Here is a 23,354-nt window from a genome sequence, read left to right as displayed (position 1 = left end):
AGTAACAAACTTTACTGGAATTATTTTTTTAGTTTATTTTAATTGATAAACGGACCCATATAATAACATCAAGTACTTTACCCGATGATAATGTTTTGATTAATAAGACCATATAAACTTAAAATCTTAATTATTCAAAAATAGGATCAAATATAAGTTTTTTTTTAAATCAAACTCGTTGATAAAGAATTTTTTGTGTTAAATTTAAACTAAAATTATGTATAAACATTATACATAATATATATATATATATATATATATATATATATATATATATATATATATATATTAATACTTAATAGTAATGATTATTGTTATTGATTGTTCGATGACAAACTTCTTAAAAGACAACTATTCACCAAAAAAATATTCATTAGTACCTACCATCTAGATTTCTAGAAAGCTTCAGTCACAAAACCTTCACCACTTGTGATCAGATCTGTATTTTTCATTTGTGATTTGAAATATGAAATATTTCCCAACGAAACTATCTGCATCTTCCTTTAATGTAAATTAAACAAAGAGTATTCGTTATAAAACAGAGACAATTTTTGTAAACTCCAGTAAACGGTACCATTTTTGTTATTATTTTAAAACTTGGACCATTACTTGTGACTGATGAACTTATATGTAATAAATCACAATCTACTTTAAAAGTATGATGATATTAAAAGTATGTATGCTGTTGTGTGGCCGTGTGGCTTGGGGGGATGATCTTATTACTTAGGCCATGCGGTGTAGTGCTAACACACCACACGTTATGCTGAAATGGATAAACTTAACCCAAGTGACCCCTCCTTTATGTTATAGCGTGTTATGCTTAGGTAAACGGGACCATTAATGTCAATTAAACAAAGAGTATTCATTATAAAACAGAGACCATTTTTGTAAACTCCAGTAAACGGGACCATTTTTGTTATTATTTTAAAACTTGGACCATTACTTGCGACTGATGAACTTATATGTAATAAATCACAATCTACTTTAAAAGTATGATGATATTAAAAATATGTATGTTGTTGTGTGACTATGAACTTATATGTAATAAATCACAATCTACTTTAAAAGTATGATGATATTAAAAGTATGTATGTATGTTACAATGTATTATGCTTAGGTAAACGCTTCCATTAATTTAAATTAAACAAAGAGTATTCGTTATAAAACAGAGACCATTTTTGTAAACTCCAGTAAACGGGACCATTTTTGTTATTATTTTAAAACTTGGATCATTACTTGTGACTGATGAACTTATACGTAATAAATCACAATCTACTTTAAAAGTATGATGATATTAAAAGTATGTATGTTGTTGTGTGGCTTGGGTTATGCTGAATTGGACAAACTTAACCCAAGTGACCCCCCCCCCCCCCCCCCCCCACCCCCCTTTACGTTACAACGTGTTATGCTTAGGTTGTGTTATGAAAAGTGGTGGTGGTAACATTTTTTTTTAATTAAAAAATTAAAACTTTAATGAATGGTGGAGTGGTGAGAATTTTCTAAGGTAAGTGATGGGGAATGGTGTTGACATGACACGAGGTGACACCATTTTTTATGAGGTTAGAGGTATAACTCAACCTTACTGTTACTTTTGATTAATATGCAAGTTAATAGCAACCTACTTTTTTATTCTTTATGAATTTAGGAAGGATATAATTGGTAAACTGACCATTCATGTAATATTTTTGACATGGACTATTTGTGCGATATACTAACTTCATGTTTTTCATTTTCAATTCTATTGATGTACCTTCTTAACTATTTGTAAATTTAGTTTTTAACTGTTTACAAATTTATGATTAATGATTACGATGTTTGTAATCGTTATATTGTTTTACATTACAGAACCATGCTGTACACATATTATAACCTAACTAGCCATAGAAAAAACCCTTATTCGTAGTAACATTGAAAATGCCTTTTAAGTTTGGATGATATTTGAAGCCCATCAAGTTTGCAATATTGTAGCTTTGTAAAGCCCAATAAAGGTGTTCGTGGGCTTTTTCACTTTTGAGGCCGATGAATTTCTACCCCCTTCTGCGTTGGCCCCAGTCACGCATTTTGATAAAATAAAAGCTCGCCAAAACTTTGAAACCCTACTCTCCTTCTTTTGCTTCAGCACATATCTGGAATACAGGCACAGCCGAGGAAACACACTTTCCGCTAATCGATAAAGGTATTGCCTCAGTATGTTATTCATCGTTTCATCAATTTGTTTCAAGGGTCGTTATTCTGTTCTTATGTGTTTTTGTTTGTTTAGTTCAAGATCTATCGACAGATTACGTGCAGCATAAGATTCATAGATCGACAACTGATTTATTTGTGTATCTCTTGTTAGCAATTTGATGATTTAATTTCTTTACTCTAACTGCTGGCGTTACATTAGGGTTTTGTTTTTTCCTTTCGGTTTGTGGCTAGATTGACTGTTCGATGGAGGAGTAAGGGCGAGAGATTAGGTGCAATATATATATTTTTTATGTTTTAATTTTCTACTTGTATATTCTTTGCGCTTGATCTAAATGCCTAAAGGGCAATGTTTTTTGCTGGATGTTGCCTGTGGCTGTGAACATACTTAACGGGTTCTCAATTAACATAGGGGACAATTGTTTGAAAATATATGATTTATCCATATTCTGAATTCTTTAAAACATGTATTCATGTTTGATGCTATGCTTGGACTAGAAATGTGTCTGTTGGTGAAATATGCTTTTCAGTTTCAGCATTTCAATGCTTAGAAGTGGGAACATTGATTTATCACTATTTTCTTTGTTATCTTGCTCGAATGAGTGTGTTAATAGAGAACAAAGCGAATGTCTACAGCATAAGTGTCTTTGTGCTTCTATCTGTGCAAAACTTCAAGTTATTCCTAAGCAGATTTAACACCTACAAATAATTGTTTGGTTTGCATCCCAGCAGGTTGAAGACCACTGTGATTGACCATGGCGACTTTTGCTAAACCAGAGAATGCATTGAAACGAGCGGAAGGTGAGTAGCTACTTGCTGATTTAATCTGACTCTTTAACATTTCTGACTTATTTTCATTCTCTTTAATGTTTTTGATGCTTTGTAGTTTGTCTCCTTACATCTGAGAATGTATGCGTATATGGTGACTAACCGACTTTTGCTAAAATGTGATTGCAGAATTGATAAATGTTGGTCAGAAGCAAGATGCATTGCAAGCTCTTCATGATCTTATTACATCAAAAAGGTACAGGGCATGGCAGAAAACACATGAAAAGATTATGTTCAAGTACATCGAGCTTTGTGTTGATATGAGGAGGGGTAGATTTGCCAAAGATGGCCTCATCCAATACCGCATAATCTGCCAGCAAGTTAATGTTAATTCTTTGGAAGAAGTGATTAAGCACTTCATGGATCTTTCAACCAAAAGGGCTGAGCTGGCACGTAGCCAGGCACAAGCTTTAGAGGAAGCTCTCGATGTTGATGACCTTGAAGCCGATAAAAGACCAGAAGACCTAATGTTAAGCTATGTCAGTGGTGAAAAGGGAAAGGATCGTTCAGATAGGGAGCTTGTGACTCCATGGTTTAAGTTCTTATGGGAGACATATAGGACAGTTCTTGAAATTCTCCGAAACAATTCCAAGTTGATGGCTCTTTATGCTGTAAGTTTTGATTTTTAATAATGTGAATCTTGCTTTTTAAATTCTTAACTTATATTAATTTTTATTTTTTTGTATGTAGGATACTGCTCATCGTGCCTTCCAATTCTGCAAGCAATACAAAAGAACAACAGAGTTTCGTAGGCTTTGTGAGATTATTAGGAATCATCTTGCAAACCTCAACAAGTACAGAGACCAGAGGGACAGACCTGACCTAACTGCCCCTGAAAGTCTACATTTTTACCTGGACACAAGGTTTGAGCAATTGAAAGTTGCAACCGAATTGGAACTCTGGCAGGTGTGTATGCTATTTATATGGGAACATACTTTATTAAATAGTATTTTACCAATATAGGGTATCTACTCTATAGTTTTATCCATATATTTCTATATTCATAATAGCAACCCTGTTGCATATATAATATAAATAATACTTTAGGAACATATTTAAAACTTTTCCCTACAATAGCAACATCCTTTTACTCTTTTACCCATAATAGTTTATAAATAACAAATAAAGTACATTGCCTTTATTGGTAGTGAAATATATGTATGTTGCTATTGTTGGTAAAAGATTTAAGTATGTTGGCATGTTGCTATTATTGTTAAAAGAATAATATAAAATAATAAAGTAAAAGATAAGTACATTGCCCATATTATTATCAACAGTAAAGAATCATGTAGTTTAAATTTAATAAGTTGTATGATTGTATCTTCAGGAAGCTTTTCGTTCTGTGGAAGATATTTATGGGCTAACAAGCATGGTTAAAAAAATGCCGAAATCGTCCCTGATGGCTATTTACTATGCAAAGTTGACTGAGATCTTTTGGATTTCATCAAGCCATCTATACCATGCATATGCATGGTTTAAGCTTTTTCAACTTCAAAAGAGCTTCAATAAGAATCTGAATCAGAAGGATCTGCAGCTGATTGCATCATCAGTTTTGCTTGCTGCACTTTCAGCTCCTCCATATGATCACCTGAAAACCGCTTCTCATTTGGAACTTGAGCATGACAAAGAACGCAATCTCAGAATGTATAATCTTATTGGCTTCAACATTGATGCAAAGCTTGAGACAAGAGAAGTGGTATTATACAAAACCTTTCTACTGAATTTTTCTACTTTTGTTTATTTATCTCATCTTATTAATATTAATTTTGCTTCATTTTCCTGCAGCTTTCCAGGTCATCTCTTCTTGCAGATCTGGTAAGATGTAGTTTATTTTACCAATTCTAGAGTTTTTTTTTTTTTTTTTTTTAAGAGTTGAATGTATGTAACATGGTTTTTGTTTTTCAGGTTTCTAAAGGTGTGATGACATACGTAACTCAAGAAGTGAAGGATCTGTATCATCTTCTAGAAAATGAATTTCTGCCTTTGGATTTGGCATCAAAAGTACAGCCTTTGTTGACAAAGATTGCAAAACTTGGTGGAAAGATATCTTCAGCTTCTTCTGTACCAGAAGTGCAGCTTTCTCAGTACATTCCTGCTTTGGAAAAAGTAGCCACCTTAAGACTCCTACAACAGGTAATTTTTTTAATATTAATATTAATAATAATTTCTTGTTTGACAAATAAATAGGTTGAAGCCTGACTAATAATTTGAATTTCCATATCAGGTGTCCCAAGTGTACCAAACAATGAAAGTTGAGACTTTATCAAAAATGGTTCCTTTCTTTGACTTCTCAGCTGTAGAGAGGATCTCTGTTGATGCTGTCAAGCATAATTTCATTGCTATGAAAGTTGACCACATGAAGGGTGCCATCATATTTGGTGACTTGGTGAGTCTAATTTGCATAATTTTGTTAATTCTCTTTTTGTTTATACTTATATTGTTTTCTTGTTTTTTTCTCAAGGGTTTTGAATCTGACACTCTGCAAGACCACTTGAGTGTTTTGGCTATAAATCTGAACAAATCAAGGTCCCTGATCTATCCTTCTCAATCCAAAGCATCAAAATTGAGTGCTATGCTTCCAAGCTTGGCAGATATTGTTGATAAAGAGCACAAAAAGCTTCTTGCTCGCAAATCCATCATTGAAAAACGCAAGGAAGAACAAGAACGCCACCTTCTTGAAATGGTTGGTATCAATTCATTCATTTTCTAAACTTACACACACACACTGTGTTTCTAACCCTAAAGTTTTGTCACAAAGGAACGAGAAGAGGAGACAAAAAGATTAAAGCTACAGAAGAAAACTGAAGAAGCAGAACAAAAAAGACTTGCAACCGAGTTTGAAGAAAGGAAGCACCAACGCATCCTCAGAGAAATTGAGGAACGAGAGCGTGAAGAAGCACAAGCATTGCTCAATGATGTTGGGAAACGTATCAAAAAGAAAGGAAAGAAGCCCATCATTGAAGGGGTAAGTAAAGTAAAAGAAAAAAAAGAAAGACTGGTCTTTTTTTTTTGTTTTCATGGTGATGATTGTTGGTTGTTTCTGTTGACATTACAGGAGAAGGTGACAAAGCAATCGTTGATGGAGTTGGCAATGCAGGAGCAAGTTAGAGAGAGGCAGGAAATGGAAAAGAAGATGCAAAAACTAATCAAGACCATGGATCATTTTGAAAGAGCCAAAAGGGAAGAGGCTGCACCTCTCATTGAAGCTGCTTTCCAAAGATGTTTGGCTGAAGAGAAAATCCGCCATGAACGTGAACAACAGGTAACCTACTTACTTACTTTATAAACTAAAAAAAAAAGACGTAAATGCCTAAATTTACTTACTAATTTTATTTTTTGCATGCAGCTTGAGGTTGAACTGAGCAGAGAGCGTCATGAAGGAGATTTGAAGGAGAAGTATAGACTTGCTCGTGTTATGGAACATAAGGTCTGTATTGTATTTTTTATTATAATATGTAAGTCATATTTTGTTATAAAATGAAATATTCATGTATGTGGTGAACAGATGGAACTTGAGGAAAAAGTTGTGAGCAGGAGAAAGGCAGAGTACGATAGAATGAGAGCTGAGAGAGAGGAAAGACTTGGCCAAATCCTCAAGGCACGAAAAGAGGAAAGGGACCTAAAAAGGAAAATGCTGTTTTATTTGAAGACTGAAAAAGAAAGGCTCGACAAGCTTCGTGAGGAAGAAGAAGCCCGCAAACGTGAAGGTTACTTTTTTACTTTTTCTTTTTCTTTTTGTAAATTATATGCTCTTTTACTTTGGACATGACCATACTTGTTACAAGAACCTCAAATAAGGACCAAATTTGCAAAAATTGTCAACATCAATAAAAGACTGAAATTGCAATAAAATAGAAAGCTGAAAAAATCAATATCTATTTTTTACTTTGTTTGTTTGGGATTAACAGAGGCTGAAAGGCGGAAGAAAGAGGAGGCTGAACGGAGGGCTAAGTTGGATGAAATAGCTGAAAGGCAGAGGAAAAGAGAACAAGAACTTGAAGAAAGAGAGAGGCTTAGGAAGGAAGCTATCTTACGTGGAACACCGCTCGATGGCCCGACCAGGCCGTCTGAGCTTCCTGCCCCCACTCCCGCACCCGCGGCTGCGGCTGCGGCCGCACCAGCTGCCGCCGCCGCTTCTGCTGCAGGATCTGGTGGTGGGAAATATGTACCAAGGCACCGTAGAGGTGCGCCGGCAGAGACGGCAGCACCGCCACCGGCACAGCCACCCTCTGATAGGTGGGGGAGTGGGAAACCTGAGGAGCGTGGAGCGGCTCCACCGGGCGACAAGTGGCGTCCGTCTTCGTTTGGTAGTGGTAGTGCTGGCGGAGCAAGTGGTGGTGCTGGTGGAAAAAGTTGGTCTTCATCCAGGTTTTCGCGGTGAGACTAGGGTGATATTCTTTTATAATTATGGGAGAGCAAGTGGTTGTGTGTTTGTGCATTTTGTTTTCAAAATGATCAGGGGATTTGGTAGACTCATAATGTTAAGATCGTTTTTATTTGCCTTAACTTTTTGATGCGATGTTTTGATGACAGTATTATTTTTGATTTGGATCTTGCACAATTCTCACTTTTTTATTAAAAAGTTGTGTGTGCTCTTTGTTTACATCTTTGCTAATATTTTGTAATATAGCCTTAATGAGTTAGTTAAAAAAATATGAAATGATGACATTTGTCATAATTTTATTGGGTAGGAACATTTGTAGGCATAAAAAGTAGGAATCAATTTAATTTCTCTTTTAGATATAGGCAAAATTTCATAGCCGGCTTTAGATTCGATTGTCAAAACCATAAGAAATAGCTTTTAGATTTAGAAAATTTTGTTTAAACTAAACACTAAAAGCTTTTAGTGTTAAAAATAAACACTAAAAGTTTGTAGTGTTAAAAGTGAGATTTTTTATTTAAAGCGGACGAAGTCAATCGTTAAAAGCCAGAAGTTTTAAAAAGTTCTGTGCAAATAATGCTGTGTTTTTCTAAAAATGGCAAGGTGATGATAACTTTTAGAAATGTTTTATAATTGCCCCTAGGTTTTCAAAAAATGGCAAGGTGATGATAACTTTTAGATATGTTTTATGATTGTCCCTAGGGTTTCAAAAAATGATAGATGATAACTTTTGGAAATGTTTATAGTTTGTCTTTTCAATAAATCACATGGGTAGAGGTGGCATTAGAATTTTTCACAAGTGTAGCTAGGGATGAGGAAAAGGACCGAATCGGCCGGAACCGGACCGGAATCGGGAACCGGCTTCGGCCAAAATCAAGAACCGAACCGGCCCGGCGATTCTACTGGTTCTTGTCGTGTCTTCAAATGTTGGAACCGGTCCTCGAAAAATAGCATCATACGGTTCCGGTTTTTACCGGTTATATCGGTTCCGATTCCTACCGATTCCCGGTTCCTAAAATCCACAAAAATAACTTCCCAGTCCCGGCCTGACCGGTTCCGGTGCCGGTTCCATCGGGTTCCGGCTGGTTCCCCGGTCCATATGCTCATCCCTAAGTATAGCATAATCGCCTATTTATTTTGACAATGACCATTTATTGAGAAAAAAACTATCGTTAAAAATGCTACAATTTGAAATTAGATTGAATATTATAGGGAAAATTCTAAAAAAACTTAACATTTTATCCTCTGATATTTGAATAAACCGTTATGTTATATTTGTGCATGATAAAATCATTTTATAAGTTGATCAATGCTTCAAATAATGCTTGGTAACCGGAAAACATTTGAAAGCCGGTTACCTTACATTTATGGCATTAGAAAAACCGAATATATTATTTTCTGATGAACGAAAAACCATTATGTTATATTTTTGTTGTATAATAAAACCTTTTTATATTTTGATTTTGTACAAAAAACCTTTAATTCCCCTTCTATATACTAATATTTTTCTCTTGAAAAATGATAATCGATAAATATTTCATTCATTCCACAAAAAGAGGGGGTATAAGTGCATAATTTCTCCATTGTTTTCTGTTATCCTTTTTCTTTTGTTTTGGTTTTTGAGAGACTATTTAGGTGCTAAAAATTTACAAATATTATCGTTATGGTTACCCAATGTTCAATAAGAGCAGTTTTGGAGAAGAAAAATGCACTTTGCTTCCTTGGTTCTTACTTTTGACATGTGTTATGTTCATCTTGTATCTTGTTGCCCTTTGTGGTATAAAACTCTTAATAACAACTGGGCATTATATTATATTGTTATATGTATTTATAACTTGTACTTCAGATTTGAATCAACGACAAATTTATCTTTCTAACTACTTATTTTGATGCTAACTAAAGGGTTGCCTAATGAATCGTCGTTTCACATATGTGAGCTTTATCTTTCTAGGTGACAACCACAACTCTTGTAAATCCAAGTGTCAATGTTTATTTCTCTCTCTAATGTCAAAGCTAAATAACATAGGGTGGTATGCAGTCGTTAGAACATCTTAGGTTTGCCGTCTCCTATGAGAACTCCATTGCCCTAACATGAAGGTTATCATTTTCTGTTGTGATAACTTCATTTATGTATACTTGAACTCAAATTCTTACACAACATCAATGCATAAAGCACATAAAGATTGACATTCACTTTGTTCAAGATCAAGTGACATTAAGGTTATTTTGTATTACTTATAACAAGTAGTTCACTACTGGAATCAATGAAAAGTTTACCAATTATATTTTCTCATGAGAAAACAATGTGTGACATAAAAAGGATCATAACTAATTATTGTACAAAATCAGAATATAACAAGGTTTTACTGTAAAAATAATAAAATTAAATGGTTTTATTGTACAAAATAATAACTTAATGATTTTTCTCGCATAAGAGGATAATATGTTGGGTTTTCTGAAGTCGTAAATGGTAGGCAACCGACTTTTAAGGGTTTGCCATTTATGAAGCTTTATTTTAGACATGAGCAACAAATAAAATGCTTTTTTTGTACATAAAAATAACATAATTGTTTTTTTTCGAGCATTGGAGGATAATAGGGTGGATTTTTCTATCGCTTTCCCAATACTATAACATAAAAGAATGAAACAAATTATAGGAAAGTGTAAGTTTTTACTTAATAGGCGGTAAAAAATTATAGTCACACAGTAAAGTCATTAACATGCATTATGTTATCAAATATGGCTGGTTAGTTCCAAAAACACTACCATACGAGAACATAAAATGGTCTAGGGTCTCTTCTTTGATTGCAGATGACACCATTATGGTGACATCCATCTAGGGAGGGGTCTTTTTTTAACTAAAATGATCACTATACTAGTAAAGAAAAACAATAGCAACAAAAGTTGTTAGCATATCATAAAACAAATGCAAAATGTCAGTAATAGAAATAATAGAAAACACAATAAAAATAAAATCCCACAAAATAATTATAATGTGTGTCTTAATGACTTTCGCACCAACTTTCTGCACATGTCACAACATCGAACTCAACATAGCAAGTTAAAGTTGTGATTGATCATTGGAGTTTATAATATGATCTCCAAGATATCAAGTCCCTTCAAAAGTTACAATATCACCACAAAGAAAAAAGTGGTTAATATACATTTTAATATACCAAAACACATTAAACAAACTTTCTGATCGTCATCATCATATCACAGATGCTAAAAAAAATTTTGATTTCTTTGAGGACTTATATCAAACATTTGGTGTGCGACATCCATCTTTCAAATGAGCAAAAAAGCATAGGCAATTCAGAACTTTGAATCCATCTTTGAAATAGTAGAAATAATGATCTTCAACACCATCAAGGGCACCATTCTTAAGTTTTAGATTAAGTTCATTATGTACCCAAACCTTAATCAATTTGATGGTGTGCTTATGTGCATATGTGTATGAATGTGTGACCGAAAGGAAATAAGAAGACGAAGAAGGCCTTCTAAACAAAAATATGAAGAAAGAGAAATCGTTACTGATCGTACCGCTCCTTGCTCCATGATCGTGATACCTGATTGTGCTACCTGTTATCTGATCACGATAACGGGTCATGCTACGTTCCTGATTGCCACAAGAAAAAAGGAGGCAAGGGAACTTCTTTGAAAATATTAAGCTGTAACACATGCTACCAATGTCTTAAAACCCAAGTTTTTAGTTGACCCGGTCTGATGACCGGTTCACAGGTCAACCGGTTGAACCGCCGGGTCAACCAGGTTTATAGTCTTTTTTTATTTTTATATATTTTTACTTTTCTGTATAATGGATAAACATATAAAACCAACAATTGATGTCCACAAAGTTTAAACATTGAAAAAACCGCAGACGGCTCGTTGTTTTGACGTTTGGTACTTGTATCCAACTATCTAAGCCCTATTAAAACGGGTCAATCCTGTTTACCGGTTCGACATAAGCGGTCGAACCGCGGTTTAGGGGAAACCCGTCCAGTTCGATCCGGTCCATATTTTTACAAAAAAACGTTCTCAGTTGACCCACCTTCTACCCCGATCACGGTCCATCCGGTTGAACCGGCCGAGTCAACCCAGGTTTTAAAACATTGCATGCTACTCCTTGCTACATGCTGGTTCGTCCCCATGGATGGTCTTTCTTCACTAACGTAGTTGTTTCTCTTTATACCTCTCACATGAGGGAAATATTGTCATTTTACTTGTTACTGGCGTTTTTGTTATTAATTCAGATTAGACTTGACATAAATAGTCGCTATACCAAATGTAATCATGATCATCACCTTCAAGAAACCCATCAGCATTGTCCTAAACATACAACTCGATTAAAAAACAAGCCTTTACAGTGGTAAGGTTTATGAAGTAGAAATAGTTTTACTTTGAACAGTCAAAAACGTTAATTTCATGCGATTAACCTTCTTGATTTCTTAACAATGCCGTGTTTGTGTGTTTATTTCATCTATGCAGAAGGAATAAAAAATACTTCACAATGATGATTCATCGTGGTGGAATTTTCACAAAGTTTCCTTATAGGTGTTTGCCTTGATGACACATTCCACTACATAGATTTCGTTGACATTGACCTCTTTTGTTCATGAGCTAGGCGTAATGCTTAAAGAGTTGGGGGAACAAATGGCAAAACAATGTATTACCACTTTGTTATACTTGAAATTAATTTGTACTATAGCCTATTATCTCTTGGGAATGGCCTAAATGTCCTCAAATTAGCTAGGTATGTTCCTAATAACCAAGTAACTTGTGTGTATATTGAAAATTGTAACAACCCGTAATTTCAAATCTTGTAAAAGTCAATCTTGGTCAACGAAAGTCAAACATATCAAATAAAGGTCAAACTTGTTTCTTTAAATTATCTTAATATGGTTAGATTAATGATTATTAGGTGTATAAACCTTGTATTAAAAATGTTGTGTGTTTTGGAGGGAAAACACTAGCCACAAACCCTCACGTAGCTTGCGACTTCGGACCGCAAACGGTTCGTAGCCGCAAACGGTTTGCAGCCGCAAACGAGGTGTAAGGCCGAGAACCCACTCCTCAGACCGCAAACTCCTGTCTTATCCCTTCGGTGTGGAAACCAATGAAGGTGTCCCATCAGTTTTGACCCTATATAGGAGTTGAACTGTGAACTCCTCCTCACTTCTTCTTTTCCAGCCGAAAACACACCCTTCTCTCTCAAGAACACCAATCGAAAACCCATTTTCTCTCTCAACTATCATCCTTCATCCTTTGAATGTTCATAGGATCTTGCTTGGATCTTCAAGTGTTCTTCATTCATCAAGATCATTGGGCCGCAAACCCTTGAATCTCCTTCGTTTCTTCAAGAATACCCAGCCGAAAACCCAAGAACACTAAGATCTTCTTGGACCATGAACCCTTGGGGCTAGCCGTAAACACCTAGCAGCCTTCCATTTTGCTTCTAACACTCTTATTTGTAAGTTAAACTTACAAATTATTCCAATTCCTTTTCATTCTTATGCTTATATACACTAATTGTATACATATATATTACATAAAATGCTAATTAGGACTCGGTTTTGCTACGGGACTTCACTCTTGGAAATAACATCCTATATCGAACATTCAAACGAATCACTCACATAAGGTGAGTTCATACCCCTACAATTTACCCTTTTAAATGATTTAAGGGGGGAATACAAGTAGAACACAATTTATTTGTGTTAACATTTACATGTGAAAACATACAAAGGATTTCTTATGCTTTTAAATATTGTTAAAATTACTTCAAAAACTCTTTTAAACTATTTTAGATTGCTGTTTATTTATCAAAATCGTATTCACTTATATATTTATGTATAATTATGCTTTAACGGACTTAGGACTATTGCTAAATACCTTGACTCCTGTTCCTTGTTTGGTTGTGGGCTTAGGGTAGGATCACTAGTCCAACTGTCGGTTGAATCATAATTATGCATGCTAAATATATACATGAATATTAAATCTTATTTTCAAGGACATACTTAACTCATTTGTATATGATGATCAAATGAGTCTTTACTCCAAATCATTTACAGTTCAAACAAACATACTAATAAACTATAATAGGTATAGTTTAGAGGATCACTACATACTATTTTCTAGAACAGAGAATCAATACACGAATCAATACATACATACTATTTTCTAGAACAGAGAATCAATACATACATACTATTACTATTCATTACAAAGTATATTATTCATTTACAAGAACAAAAAGGAACTTACATACTATAACGAGAACGAGATAACTAAAATGTGAGATACTACTTCATGGCATATCAACCTTCTTGCTATGCCACGTTTTTAAACCAGAGTCTCCTCGACGGAGAGCATGAGTTTGTGTATAGATTTATATGGGATTGACCATCCCACACCTTGCCGCTAGCTACAGTGGGACCTGCAGGTCCACGGGTGACAAATGTCATATCATTTTCGACGTCTGAAGAACTTTGTGTTTTATACTATTCAATCAAGCATGATTATAACCTAATTACATTTAAAACATTAATTAACCAGTTTGGTTACAAGACAGTTAATGCATCGGTAGTGTATTTTATACAATACTATTGTAAATCTTCATTTTCCATTACATTCATATAGTGATATTCTCACATAAGAAATGCATACTATTTTCCTAGTAAAGATGGTTTACAAATATGGAAAACATACATTTTATACTATTTCAAGTACAAACATATGTTTTATACTATTTCAAGTACAAAAATACATTTTATACTATTTCAAGTACAAACATACCTTTTACACTTTTACAAGAGAACAAACCTACAAAACAGTAGCGTCTTGGGTAAACGACTACTTTTCATTTTTAGAAGAAAATATAGGATTTTCTGGGAAGTATACAAATATTTTCACTAAACAAATAGAAACATTTTCACGAAACAAACGCATACATTTGACATTAAACACTTATGAACTCACCAAGTTAAATGTTGACACTCTCTTTCAAAATAACTTGTATTCTCAGGAACCAGTGGGCAGGTACACTGGCATAAGTTTTGGAGAAGATGGAGCATGTTCAGACTCGTCTTTTATTTTGATATATTTTTGGTGTCTTACAGTTATACAAAGAACACACATGTATTAACTATTCTATTAATGCAACGGATATTGTTGCTTGTTTTACTATTGTGCATTGTTATGATATTGTACATGACGTCCTCCACCCCCGAATGTTTCCGCCATCTTGGTTTGGGGGTGTGACAAAAATGGGCAGACGAGAGTTCACACCTATTTCATAACTCCTTCAAAAATGTTTGTTGGGTCTATTGAATTGCGTCATGGGCTTGGTCCATAGCCTAGTTTGAATGCCGGTATTGGGCCAGTTCAGCCGTGCATTATTTTGTATTAGGGTTTAGTATATAAGCTGCATGCATGCAGACTTAGATGTTAACGCTTTCATTGTTTTTATTTCACATCGTTTGTAAACCCTAGCTCGCCTCTACAGCGGAAGTTCTTCATCGAGCTCTGCTGAGGCGTGACTTAGTTTTGAATCATAAGCATAAGTTTGATTCTGTTCTGTGTTCATACTCGTATTAATCTTAAATTGTTTTATTACTTTTATCGTTCTTGTGAAAAATCTAATCGATCTAAGAGTTTTTGAAACTCATCAATTGGTATCAGAGCAGGAGACTGTGTAATTCATACACATCTCTTCTGTTGAAGAAAATCTTAGGGTTTTTAATTCCGCATTGATTGATATTTATTGAGCCGTCACTCTTTATTGACGTATCTCATTAAGTGTTGATCTAACCCTAACGATATATTACAAGTCTGATCTTTTATAGGTTTTCGATCAAAAGTATCTATGATGTCCATAGACGATTCACAAACCAATCCGATCAATATCTCCAACAACATAGGGTCTACAACAAGAATACCAATCTTGTATACACAAGACTATCAATCTTGTATACACAAGACTATGAAGTTTGGACGCATCACTTTGAAGACTACGTGATTGGATCGGAGGACAATGGGTATCTAATCTGGGAAGCAATCACTTCAGGCCCATTCGCTCACTCAAGCACATCAAAGATAGTTAAAACATAGAAAGAATACAACCAGCTTGTCAATGACGTCAAAGACATTCCTCAGGATGAAAAAGAGAAGTTTCAGTGCAACATCAAAGCTCTGCGGATGATAAGGTTTGCGCTACAATCGGATACGTTTCGTTTAGTGAGTTCTTGTGCTACAGCTAAGGAGATCTGGGATAGATTGAAGGAATTATATTCCACTGATGAAGATCTAGAGCACTCTATCCAAACTCTATTGTTATCTGAGTTTGGTGACTTTAAGCAAAAGCCTGAACAAAAACTTGTCCAAACTTTCGATTGTTTCAATCATCTTTTGAGTAAGATGATAAAGCATGGAATTGAAAGAAAGGTAATAGAAAAAAAGGTCACCTTCATGAACGGTCTCAGACCTGAATGGATGGCTGTTGTGTCAACTGTCAAAGCTCATGAACAGTTCAAGTCTTACTCTCTGGCAAAACTTGTGGGTATTTTAAAATCCCATGAGAATGCCTTATCAAAGGAAATGAATGTGGTTTCGGGTTTGGGTTCTTTAGCTCTTGTCTCCAAAGGAAATAGTTCGGTTGAAGAAGAAGAGGAATTAGATCTTGCAGATTTTGATCTAACCGGCAAAGAATACGCCATGATGGTGTCAAATCCCAGAAAATTCATTAAGAAGAAATTCCCAGCCAACAAGAACCAAAACTGGCAGGGAAGTTATAGCGCCGAAAGAATCAAGGAGGAACCGAAGATAGGGTCAAATTATGAAGAGTCAAAGAAGGAAGCTAAAGTTGGAGGAGACTCAGGATTGGATTGTCATTATTGTGGAGGCAAAAATCATTTTGCTAAAGACTGCATGCTGAGAAAGAAAGAAGAAAAGACAAACAAAGAAGATGAGGAAGCGAGCCTCCTGAGAAGATTGGAGGAAATAAAGAAAAGAAAGTCTGCTGTTAATAACTCTACCATGAATGCTTTAATTGTGCAGGGTTCGAATAACAGTGATGAGTTTGGCGGTGTGGAGGTCCGGTCCACAGATTCGGAGGATGATGAAGTCAGGAAGCCCACTCACGGAAAAGCTATGCTGGTAAAAGAAGATTAGGCAACAGGAAGATGCTTTGCAGTGACCGAGGGTGTGTCCCAAATGAGAGGATACACAACTGATGGGGAAGTTGAAGAAGAAAGAGAGCGAGAGGACATATGTTTTGCTGCCAAGCCTGTTAGTACTCAGATCAACGAATGTGATGAGTTGATCAAAAAGGTACAAAATATTCTTGCTTCTCTAAAAATACCTGCTAATAATTATGAAAAAGAATTAAATAATTTAAAGTCAAAATTCTCAAGCATAAGTAGCAGTCTCACCCAAACCCGTGTCACAAATTCTAACCTAACTGATCAAATCAGCAGGATTTCTTCAAAGAGTTAGGAACGAAGAATGTGGATCGAGCAAAAGGAAAAGGAGTTAATTAGATCTAAAGATGATTCTATTTATTTGCAGAGAGACAATCTTAAACTTCTCAAACAAAGAAATGTTTTTTGTTTAATTGCTAAGAGACTTTATTTTAACATCACTCAGTTGCATCTTGATTGTGAAATAAGGAAGAAAATACATCGTATGATTTTACCTTTCCTTGAATTAAAGGAGGATGAAATCGATGCCGAAGCATACAACTGTGAAAGTGTCGTATCTTCTGACGAAGTGTCTCCAGCGTATAAAATAGGTCTGGACAAAATTGAATCCTACATAAAGTCCAAGGACCACAAGGACATGCTCAAAAATCTGCTAGATGAAAATGACAGATTGAAACTGAGAGCCGAAACTATACAAAAATTTGACTCCTTGAATGCCAATTTAAGTTCAGAAAACAAAATTGATGCTGAAAATACATCTGAACTTAATGAGGATGATGATATGAGTGAAATTTCTGTAGAAGATTTGGTAGACTGTTCTGAATTAGCCAAAAACGAACCCAAGTCCCATAAGAACCTAATTTCTGAAAACTCTGTTGAGTTTGCTCGTTTCTCTACCGACAAATCCAAAGTTCTCAAAGCTAAAGCTGTTTCGTACCAAAAGGTTCAGACTACCCCAAATCAAGTCTACACTGTGTCGGGAGTCACTCCACAACAAACTTCAGAGTTAACCACTATAGTAGAAGAAGACAATGCTGGTGGATGTGATGAATTCTTTCGGTCGGCCCCAATCGACAACGCAGACGAGATGAAGGGTCTTTCTCAGAAAACCTCATGGAGAGTGAAAGGTAGATATATACCTGAACCACTAAATGAGCCTACAAAGTATGATGTGCCGAGGACAAGCAGAACTAAACCATCCGTGGATGAACCGATGCAAACCACGAGTGATACTTCTTCAACAAAGAGTGAATACTGTGCTCATGCTTCTAAAGGAAAGGCCAACATTCATAGAAATCCAAAACAGGTGGCTGATCGAAAGCATCAATGAAATATGAGATATAAGAAGAATCTATCCGAAAGAAAGCGATTTTGGAACTCTCAGAATCCTGATTTTATAAGGATTGAAAGGAAGTCTAAATTGGAAGAAAACTCAAGGAACCAGAAGAACAGTTACGATACCAACCAGAAGGAAGGTTTCGGTCCTTCATCAGATAGGAACCGAAAGGGTAGTTTCGGTCCCTTGACTGAATACAACTGAAAGGGTGGTTTCGGTCCATCTTCCTTCAACAACTGAAAAAGCAGTTTCGGTACCTCATCCTACAACAACCGAAAGAGCGGTTTCGGTCCCTCATCCTACAACAACTGAAAGGAGAGTTTCGGTCCTTCATCCCATGGCAAACGAAATAGCAATTTCGGTCCTCATGCCTGCAAGTCTAATAATTGATGAGATTAAAAACAACTTTTAATCAATGAAGATCGATTAGATCTTGAACAAGTATATAAATATAAAACAGCAAAGACGCAATAACATGAACAAAACAGCTTGAATCAAACGTGTCGAATGATTAAATAAAATCCTCAGAAGAGCTCGATTAAGAACATCAACTGTAGAGGATTAGAAGATTACAAGAACGATTACAGGAAAATATAATACTCTTGATGGATCGCTATATCGATAACCTCTGCAATCTTGACCTAATATGCGTGCAAGCATTAACTTAAATACTATACATAAAAGGCTCACGGTTGGACAGGCCCAACACGGAGAATACAATGCTAATCTAACGAGCCCAAAAGACGCAACACCAAAACAATCTTCAGCCCAACAATCTCCCCCTTTGCGTCAATTTGGAGCGAGACCTTCACTTTTTACTTGGGCCGGCAGCTGAAGCTGGTACCTTCTTCTTTACGGTGCTAAACAGACACTTGGTTATGGAAAGGATGGTCTGTCTAAACCGGATGTACCAATTGATCATATCATTGAAGTACTTGATGTCATCAGCCGAATTGTCCTTACACCGCTTGATAATCGACAAGACGTGTTCCAAGCAAGTCGTGGTGTACAGATGCTTGTCTGCTAAAGCGAAGAGACATTTCTGTCCTTCGGCTCTGGTGAACACCACTGAGTTTCGCCTTGGATCTATCTTACCCATTTGCATTGTGTTTAGATCACTGGCCGATCCCACTGGTGCTACTTTCGGTTTCTTCTTGAAAACAGTGGCGACCTCCTGATCCATTTGGGCAACCTCCATGATGTAGCAAGCCAACATCCTTTTGACATGGTCTAAGATGGGACCATATTCAGCTTCATTTGTCAGTAGGATATTGTACAAGACTATCCAGTCATGAGGATTCAGATTCGGCAGATCCGCCAGGGTGATGATGTGGGCAGTTCTTGCTGATCCACGAATAAGCTTGAACTTAACATTCGTGAATCTCCCCACGGCAAAAGGCTTCAGCACCCGAACATTAACAATCTTCTGGGCGCTCCATGTGAGGTATTGAGGGCGAGCGGCCTCCAGGTAGAAGTCAATGAGCTCCCTGTCAAGCTCATCGTTCGGATGCGGGACTTCAAAAATGTTAGAGAAGACGTGGAAAATGAACGCCTTTCGAGTCAGCGGCATATCGAACTGCGAATCGATAGTGTTGTTGCAGTCGAACAATATCACCGGCTCGAGCCATAGAATGCTTGGAGTCTCTATGGCCTCTTTTATCATACGATCCCTGGTCCAGGCAGGGAAGAGCAGCTTTCGGCTCTCAAGGAGATCGTGGGCTTCTTTTTGCTTTCGTTCGGCTTCTTCAGCCTCACGCGCCACACGACTGGCATCGTCTTCAGCATTGCGACTGTTCTTTCTTTTTAACATGTCAGCAATGGTCTCCTTGTCTTCATCTTCATCTTCATCTTCATCTCCTCCCTCTGCTATGTTTTTGCCCCTGTTCTTCACACCCGAACCCGAGGCATGACCAGTTGGGGGTGGTTCGGTAGTGTGAGTAGCTTTGGAGGAAGGAGGTGGTTTCGATCCTTTCTTCTCATCTCCCCTTTGTTTCGGAATGGACACGAAACTCGGTAGGCCTTCAATTTTGCTTAAAAGATCCATGGCCGGGGAGAGCTTTTCAGCGAGGGTACGCCTCACCGAATGATTAAGGATGGGGTCATGTGCTTCCAGGATGTTGGATAGAGCTGCGTGGACATCCGAAACACACGTCTTTATGACTTCCCTCTCGGATCGAAGAGCTTCCAATTGTTCTTGAGAGTTGGAAAGCTGCGTGCTCTTGACCTTTAGGGCAGTTGTTTTACTCGCCAAAACGTCCATTAGAGAGTTCTCAGCTGAAAGATCCTCTTGAAGCTTTGCCAGGCGTGCATCAATGGAGGCACGGAGTGCCGAGTTGTCGTCGCTGATATTTTGTCTGAGGGTAGCGAACGAAGTCAACTCCGTCGAGACGAACTTGGCCAATTGCTGAACAATCGGTTCCAGAGTTGTCTTCGTGGCGTCGGCACTTTCCTGCAAAGATTTTAACAGGACAGTAGCGTCGGAGAATAGTTTATCGACTTTTTCGGTCGCTGCCTCACAGGCTCTGGTGGAGGCGTCTATCGCAGCAGTTGCTGAGGCCACTGAATCATGTTGAGCCCTGGAGAAGGCATCAACTATTTTCTGAAGGGCAGCTTCAGACAAAGATGCCTGCTGGTTGGAAGAGGAGGCGAGAAGTTGATCAACCTTCTCGTTAAGCTCATGAAGATGCTTCTTTGTCACTGGAGCATCATCCTCCTCATCACTCTGAACTTGAAACGGACTATAGTAGACCGAATCAAAGTTCATGTGATCACCACCAAGGTATTGATCATCGCCATCGGAGGCGTCTTCTGGAGATGGAGGTGGTGGTGAAGCTGGGGGTGTTATTGGTTTGGTTGGTTCAGGTTGAGTAGATGGGGGGTTAGTTTCGGGTGGTGGTTGTGTATGGGCAAGTTCGGTTTGTGGAGGTTTGGTTTCTGGAGGGGTTTCGGTAACTGGTGGTGTTTCGGTTGATGTGGTGAATATGGGTGGAGGTATAGGGATAGAGGTTGGGGGAATGGTAGGGTTTATGGTGGGAATGGAAATAGGAATTGTTGGTGGAGGTGAAGGAACTGGGGATTGATGGAGTTCCATCTCTGGGGTTGGGGACCGAGGGGGTGTGTTGCCTCGTTGAGGAGATTCGTCTCCTTGTGATCCTTCAGAGTCCGAACTACCACCTTCGGATTCGCTCGAAGAGGAGGGAATAACGAGCTTTTGCTTCTGTTGGGTCTTCCTCCTTTTCGGTTGTGGTGATGAAGCAGCCTTTGGTTGTTTGCGCTTTTTGGGAGAAGGTCCCTTTGGAGCTTTGGACACTTGCTTCCCTTTGTCACCCTTTTTGCCCCTGGCCGCCGGTTTATCGGCATCATGAATCGATCGCAGCATGTCCGGTGTCAGTTCCCTCGGACCAGTTGGGCGAAACTCCTTGATCGTTCTGATCAGTCTGCTATCAGCGGGCACATCGGCATACATCGACTCCGGGATAGAGCCAATGAAGGAGAATTTGGATGCATCGGATACGATGATCTTCTTGGTATGAAATGTACCAATAGAAGACATCGGTGCACCATCAGCGGTTGGAACATCGAACTTGTCCATGGCCCATCTTGTGATCAAGATCCAGAACCGGGCCAGCGACACCTCGGAGTGTCGGGAAGAGGAAGAGAGGCATTGAATCAGTTGTTGCCAAAGGACAAACCCATAGTCCAGGTTTATCCCGTTGTATACCCCGTACATTATTGAAAGGAAAAGACGACTGGCACCGTCAGATCCTGAGCTCCTCTCTGACAGACCCTTGAAGAGAACTGTAAATAACCCATTCCACTGGGGCGATAGGCAGGACTTCTTAAATTTGGGCACGGAGGTGAGAACCTCTGTGTAGCCCATGTTGTAAAACATGTTAAACAGCATCCCAACCGGAATCGTCTCCGGATGAACTCGTCACGGGTCAGCAGCAAACCCTAACATAGTGCAGAAACGGGGGCGAGAAATCGAGGTCTTGTGTTCTGCAAGCTGGAAAAATACCCTGTCAACGGCTTTGTCGTAGTAAGCCGTCGCGTAGACCTGCAATAGAGCCACCATTGGTACAGTTTCAATTCTGGATAGAGCCGGTGCAAGCTGGGAGTACTTGAGGCACTCTATGACCGGCGACATGTAGGAGTCGTACGCCAGTGGGTTGAGATCAATGACCAGACATTGCTGAGGACGGATGGGGAGGATCTGAGAAGTAGCATGAACGGAAGAAGATTCAGCCATTGTTGCAGGTTGGAGAAGATGATGAACAGTAGACGGTTTATGAGTTTTTGCTCTTGAGAAATTTTGGAGGCAGTAAAGAGGTAAAAGGTTTTGTGGAGTGCCTTTTATAGTGAGGGATTGGAGAGAGAAAGATCGTTTCATATCTTCTAGGCGATGATCACGTAGGAGAGAGATTGTCAGAATCCTAGGATCACGCTACCCAACAAGCGCCGTTTCAGAAGAAAATCACTTTAAATCCGCACGCGCCATTAATTACCAGAGATATGACGCTTGAATTTCGCACACGCGTCCATAAGTGTCAGTAAAAGCGCGGCCGTTTCAAATTCACACGCGCCTGTCTTTTACCGTCGTTTGAATTTCTATCTTTTGAACTCCCGCCGCGTCAGCAACCTTTTCGTCTTATCCCCTTTTAAACGGCATCTTTTGAATTAACCGCCCACGTGGATTATTGCTGACCACAACTTCATTATTAACCATCCAATATTAATCCAACCTTTAAATTAATTAGTAACGGACTTTTTGAAAATCAAGGATTTTTGTGCAAAGAGTGTAAAAGAAAAAGAAATAAAGCAACTCTTTAAGGATATTCTGTGATGTCAATAATGACACGAAACTGATGATCCCGGGCACGAATCTCTTCCTTCAAGATCAAGAGAGACCTCAAAGTGTTAATGTGGAGTCCCGTTGAATTACGATCAAACATTTATTAATAAATGTTGAAAGGCTTCTTTTAATAAGGCTAAATAAGGGTGGTTTCGCTTTGATTCATCAATTCTAATCTTGAAAAAAGAAAGAAAGTGAACAAAGTACTTGTGAGACCGGTGTAGTCTGTTTAACAAGTAGGTAAGAATGTATTTTATATTGGCTTGGAATAATATAAAACCTCAGAAAAAAATTAAAATTGGATTCCTTGGGAAGAAAGGTTATGGTGTGTAACAATTTCATAGGAATCACGCAAAAGAAAATTTGAGATTTTATAAGGGTACATTCGTTAATTCATTGGTGAAATCTTGATCAAATTAATTTGTCACCGTCAATTCGTTGGTGTTGAATTTTGGGTTTCACTTAGCTTGTAGTGGCACGAAACTAAGATCATGAACACAGATGTTGTGTAACCATAAACCTCAGTGGTAGTTGCTGAGAGTCTCAAGGGTTACGATGATGAAACGAATGTAATGG

General features: G+C 37.6%; 1 protein-coding gene and 1 long non-coding RNA gene across 3 annotated transcripts; one reads left to right on the top strand and one right to left on the bottom strand.

Moving 5' to 3' along the window:
- Positions 1 to 2,039: 2,039 nt before the first annotated feature.
- On the top strand, positions 2,040 to 7,615 carry LOC111895112 (eukaryotic translation initiation factor 3 subunit A). 2 transcript variants are annotated; one of them, XM_052765246.1, is made up of 14 exons: positions 2,040 to 2,176; positions 2,917 to 2,985; positions 3,142 to 3,623; positions 3,703 to 3,918; positions 4,340 to 4,708; positions 4,798 to 4,827; positions 4,918 to 5,145; positions 5,237 to 5,398; positions 5,474 to 5,695; positions 5,771 to 5,977; positions 6,068 to 6,274; positions 6,359 to 6,439; positions 6,518 to 6,719; positions 6,921 to 7,615. In XM_052765246.1, the coding sequence occupies exons 2-14, from the start codon at positions 2,940 to 2,942 to the stop codon at positions 7,391 to 7,393; spliced, it is 2,925 nt and encodes a 974-aa protein (XP_052621206.1). In that variant the 5' UTR covers positions 2,040 to 2,176; positions 2,917 to 2,939; the 3' UTR covers positions 7,394 to 7,615. The 2 variants fall into 2 exon arrangements, with proteins under 2 accessions (XP_052621206.1, XP_052621207.1); XM_052765247.1 differs by having other exon boundaries at positions 2,055 to 2,176; positions 2,914 to 2,985.
- Positions 7,616 to 10,285: 2,670 nt separating this feature from the next.
- Positions 10,286 to 11,099, bottom strand: LOC122194970 (uncharacterized). The gene is made up of 2 exons (XR_006184849.2): positions 10,937 to 11,099; positions 10,286 to 10,510 (listed from the first exon to the last, which is right to left on the bottom strand). It is a non-coding gene; the product is annotated as an uncharacterized LOC122194970 (long non-coding RNA).
- Between the last annotated feature and the right edge of the window lie 12,255 nt (positions 11,100 to 23,354).

The sequence above is a fragment of the Lactuca sativa genome, chromosome 7 (genome assembly GCF_002870075.4).
Source record: "Lactuca sativa cultivar Salinas chromosome 7, Lsat_Salinas_v11, whole genome shotgun sequence".
NCBI classification, from domain to species: Eukaryota; Viridiplantae; Streptophyta; class Magnoliopsida; order Asterales; family Asteraceae; genus Lactuca; species Lactuca sativa.
The sequence above is the reverse complement of the archived record's forward strand: the minus strand, read 5'-3'. Positions and strand labels throughout refer to the sequence as shown.

Excerpts from the sequence above, each read along its gene's own strand:
- LOC111895112 (XM_052765246.1), top strand. The coding sequence starts at position 2,940 with ATGGCGACTTTTGCTAAACCAGAGAATGCATTGAAACGAGCGGAAG. Across the intron at positions 5,399-5,473 it reads CCATCATATTTGGTGACTTG|GGTTTTGAATCTGACACTCT; the intron begins GTGAGTCTAATT and ends TTTTTTCTCAAG. Across the intron at positions 6,275-6,358 it reads GCCATGAACGTGAACAACAG|CTTGAGGTTGAACTGAGCAG; the intron begins GTAACCTACTTA and ends TTTTGCATGCAG.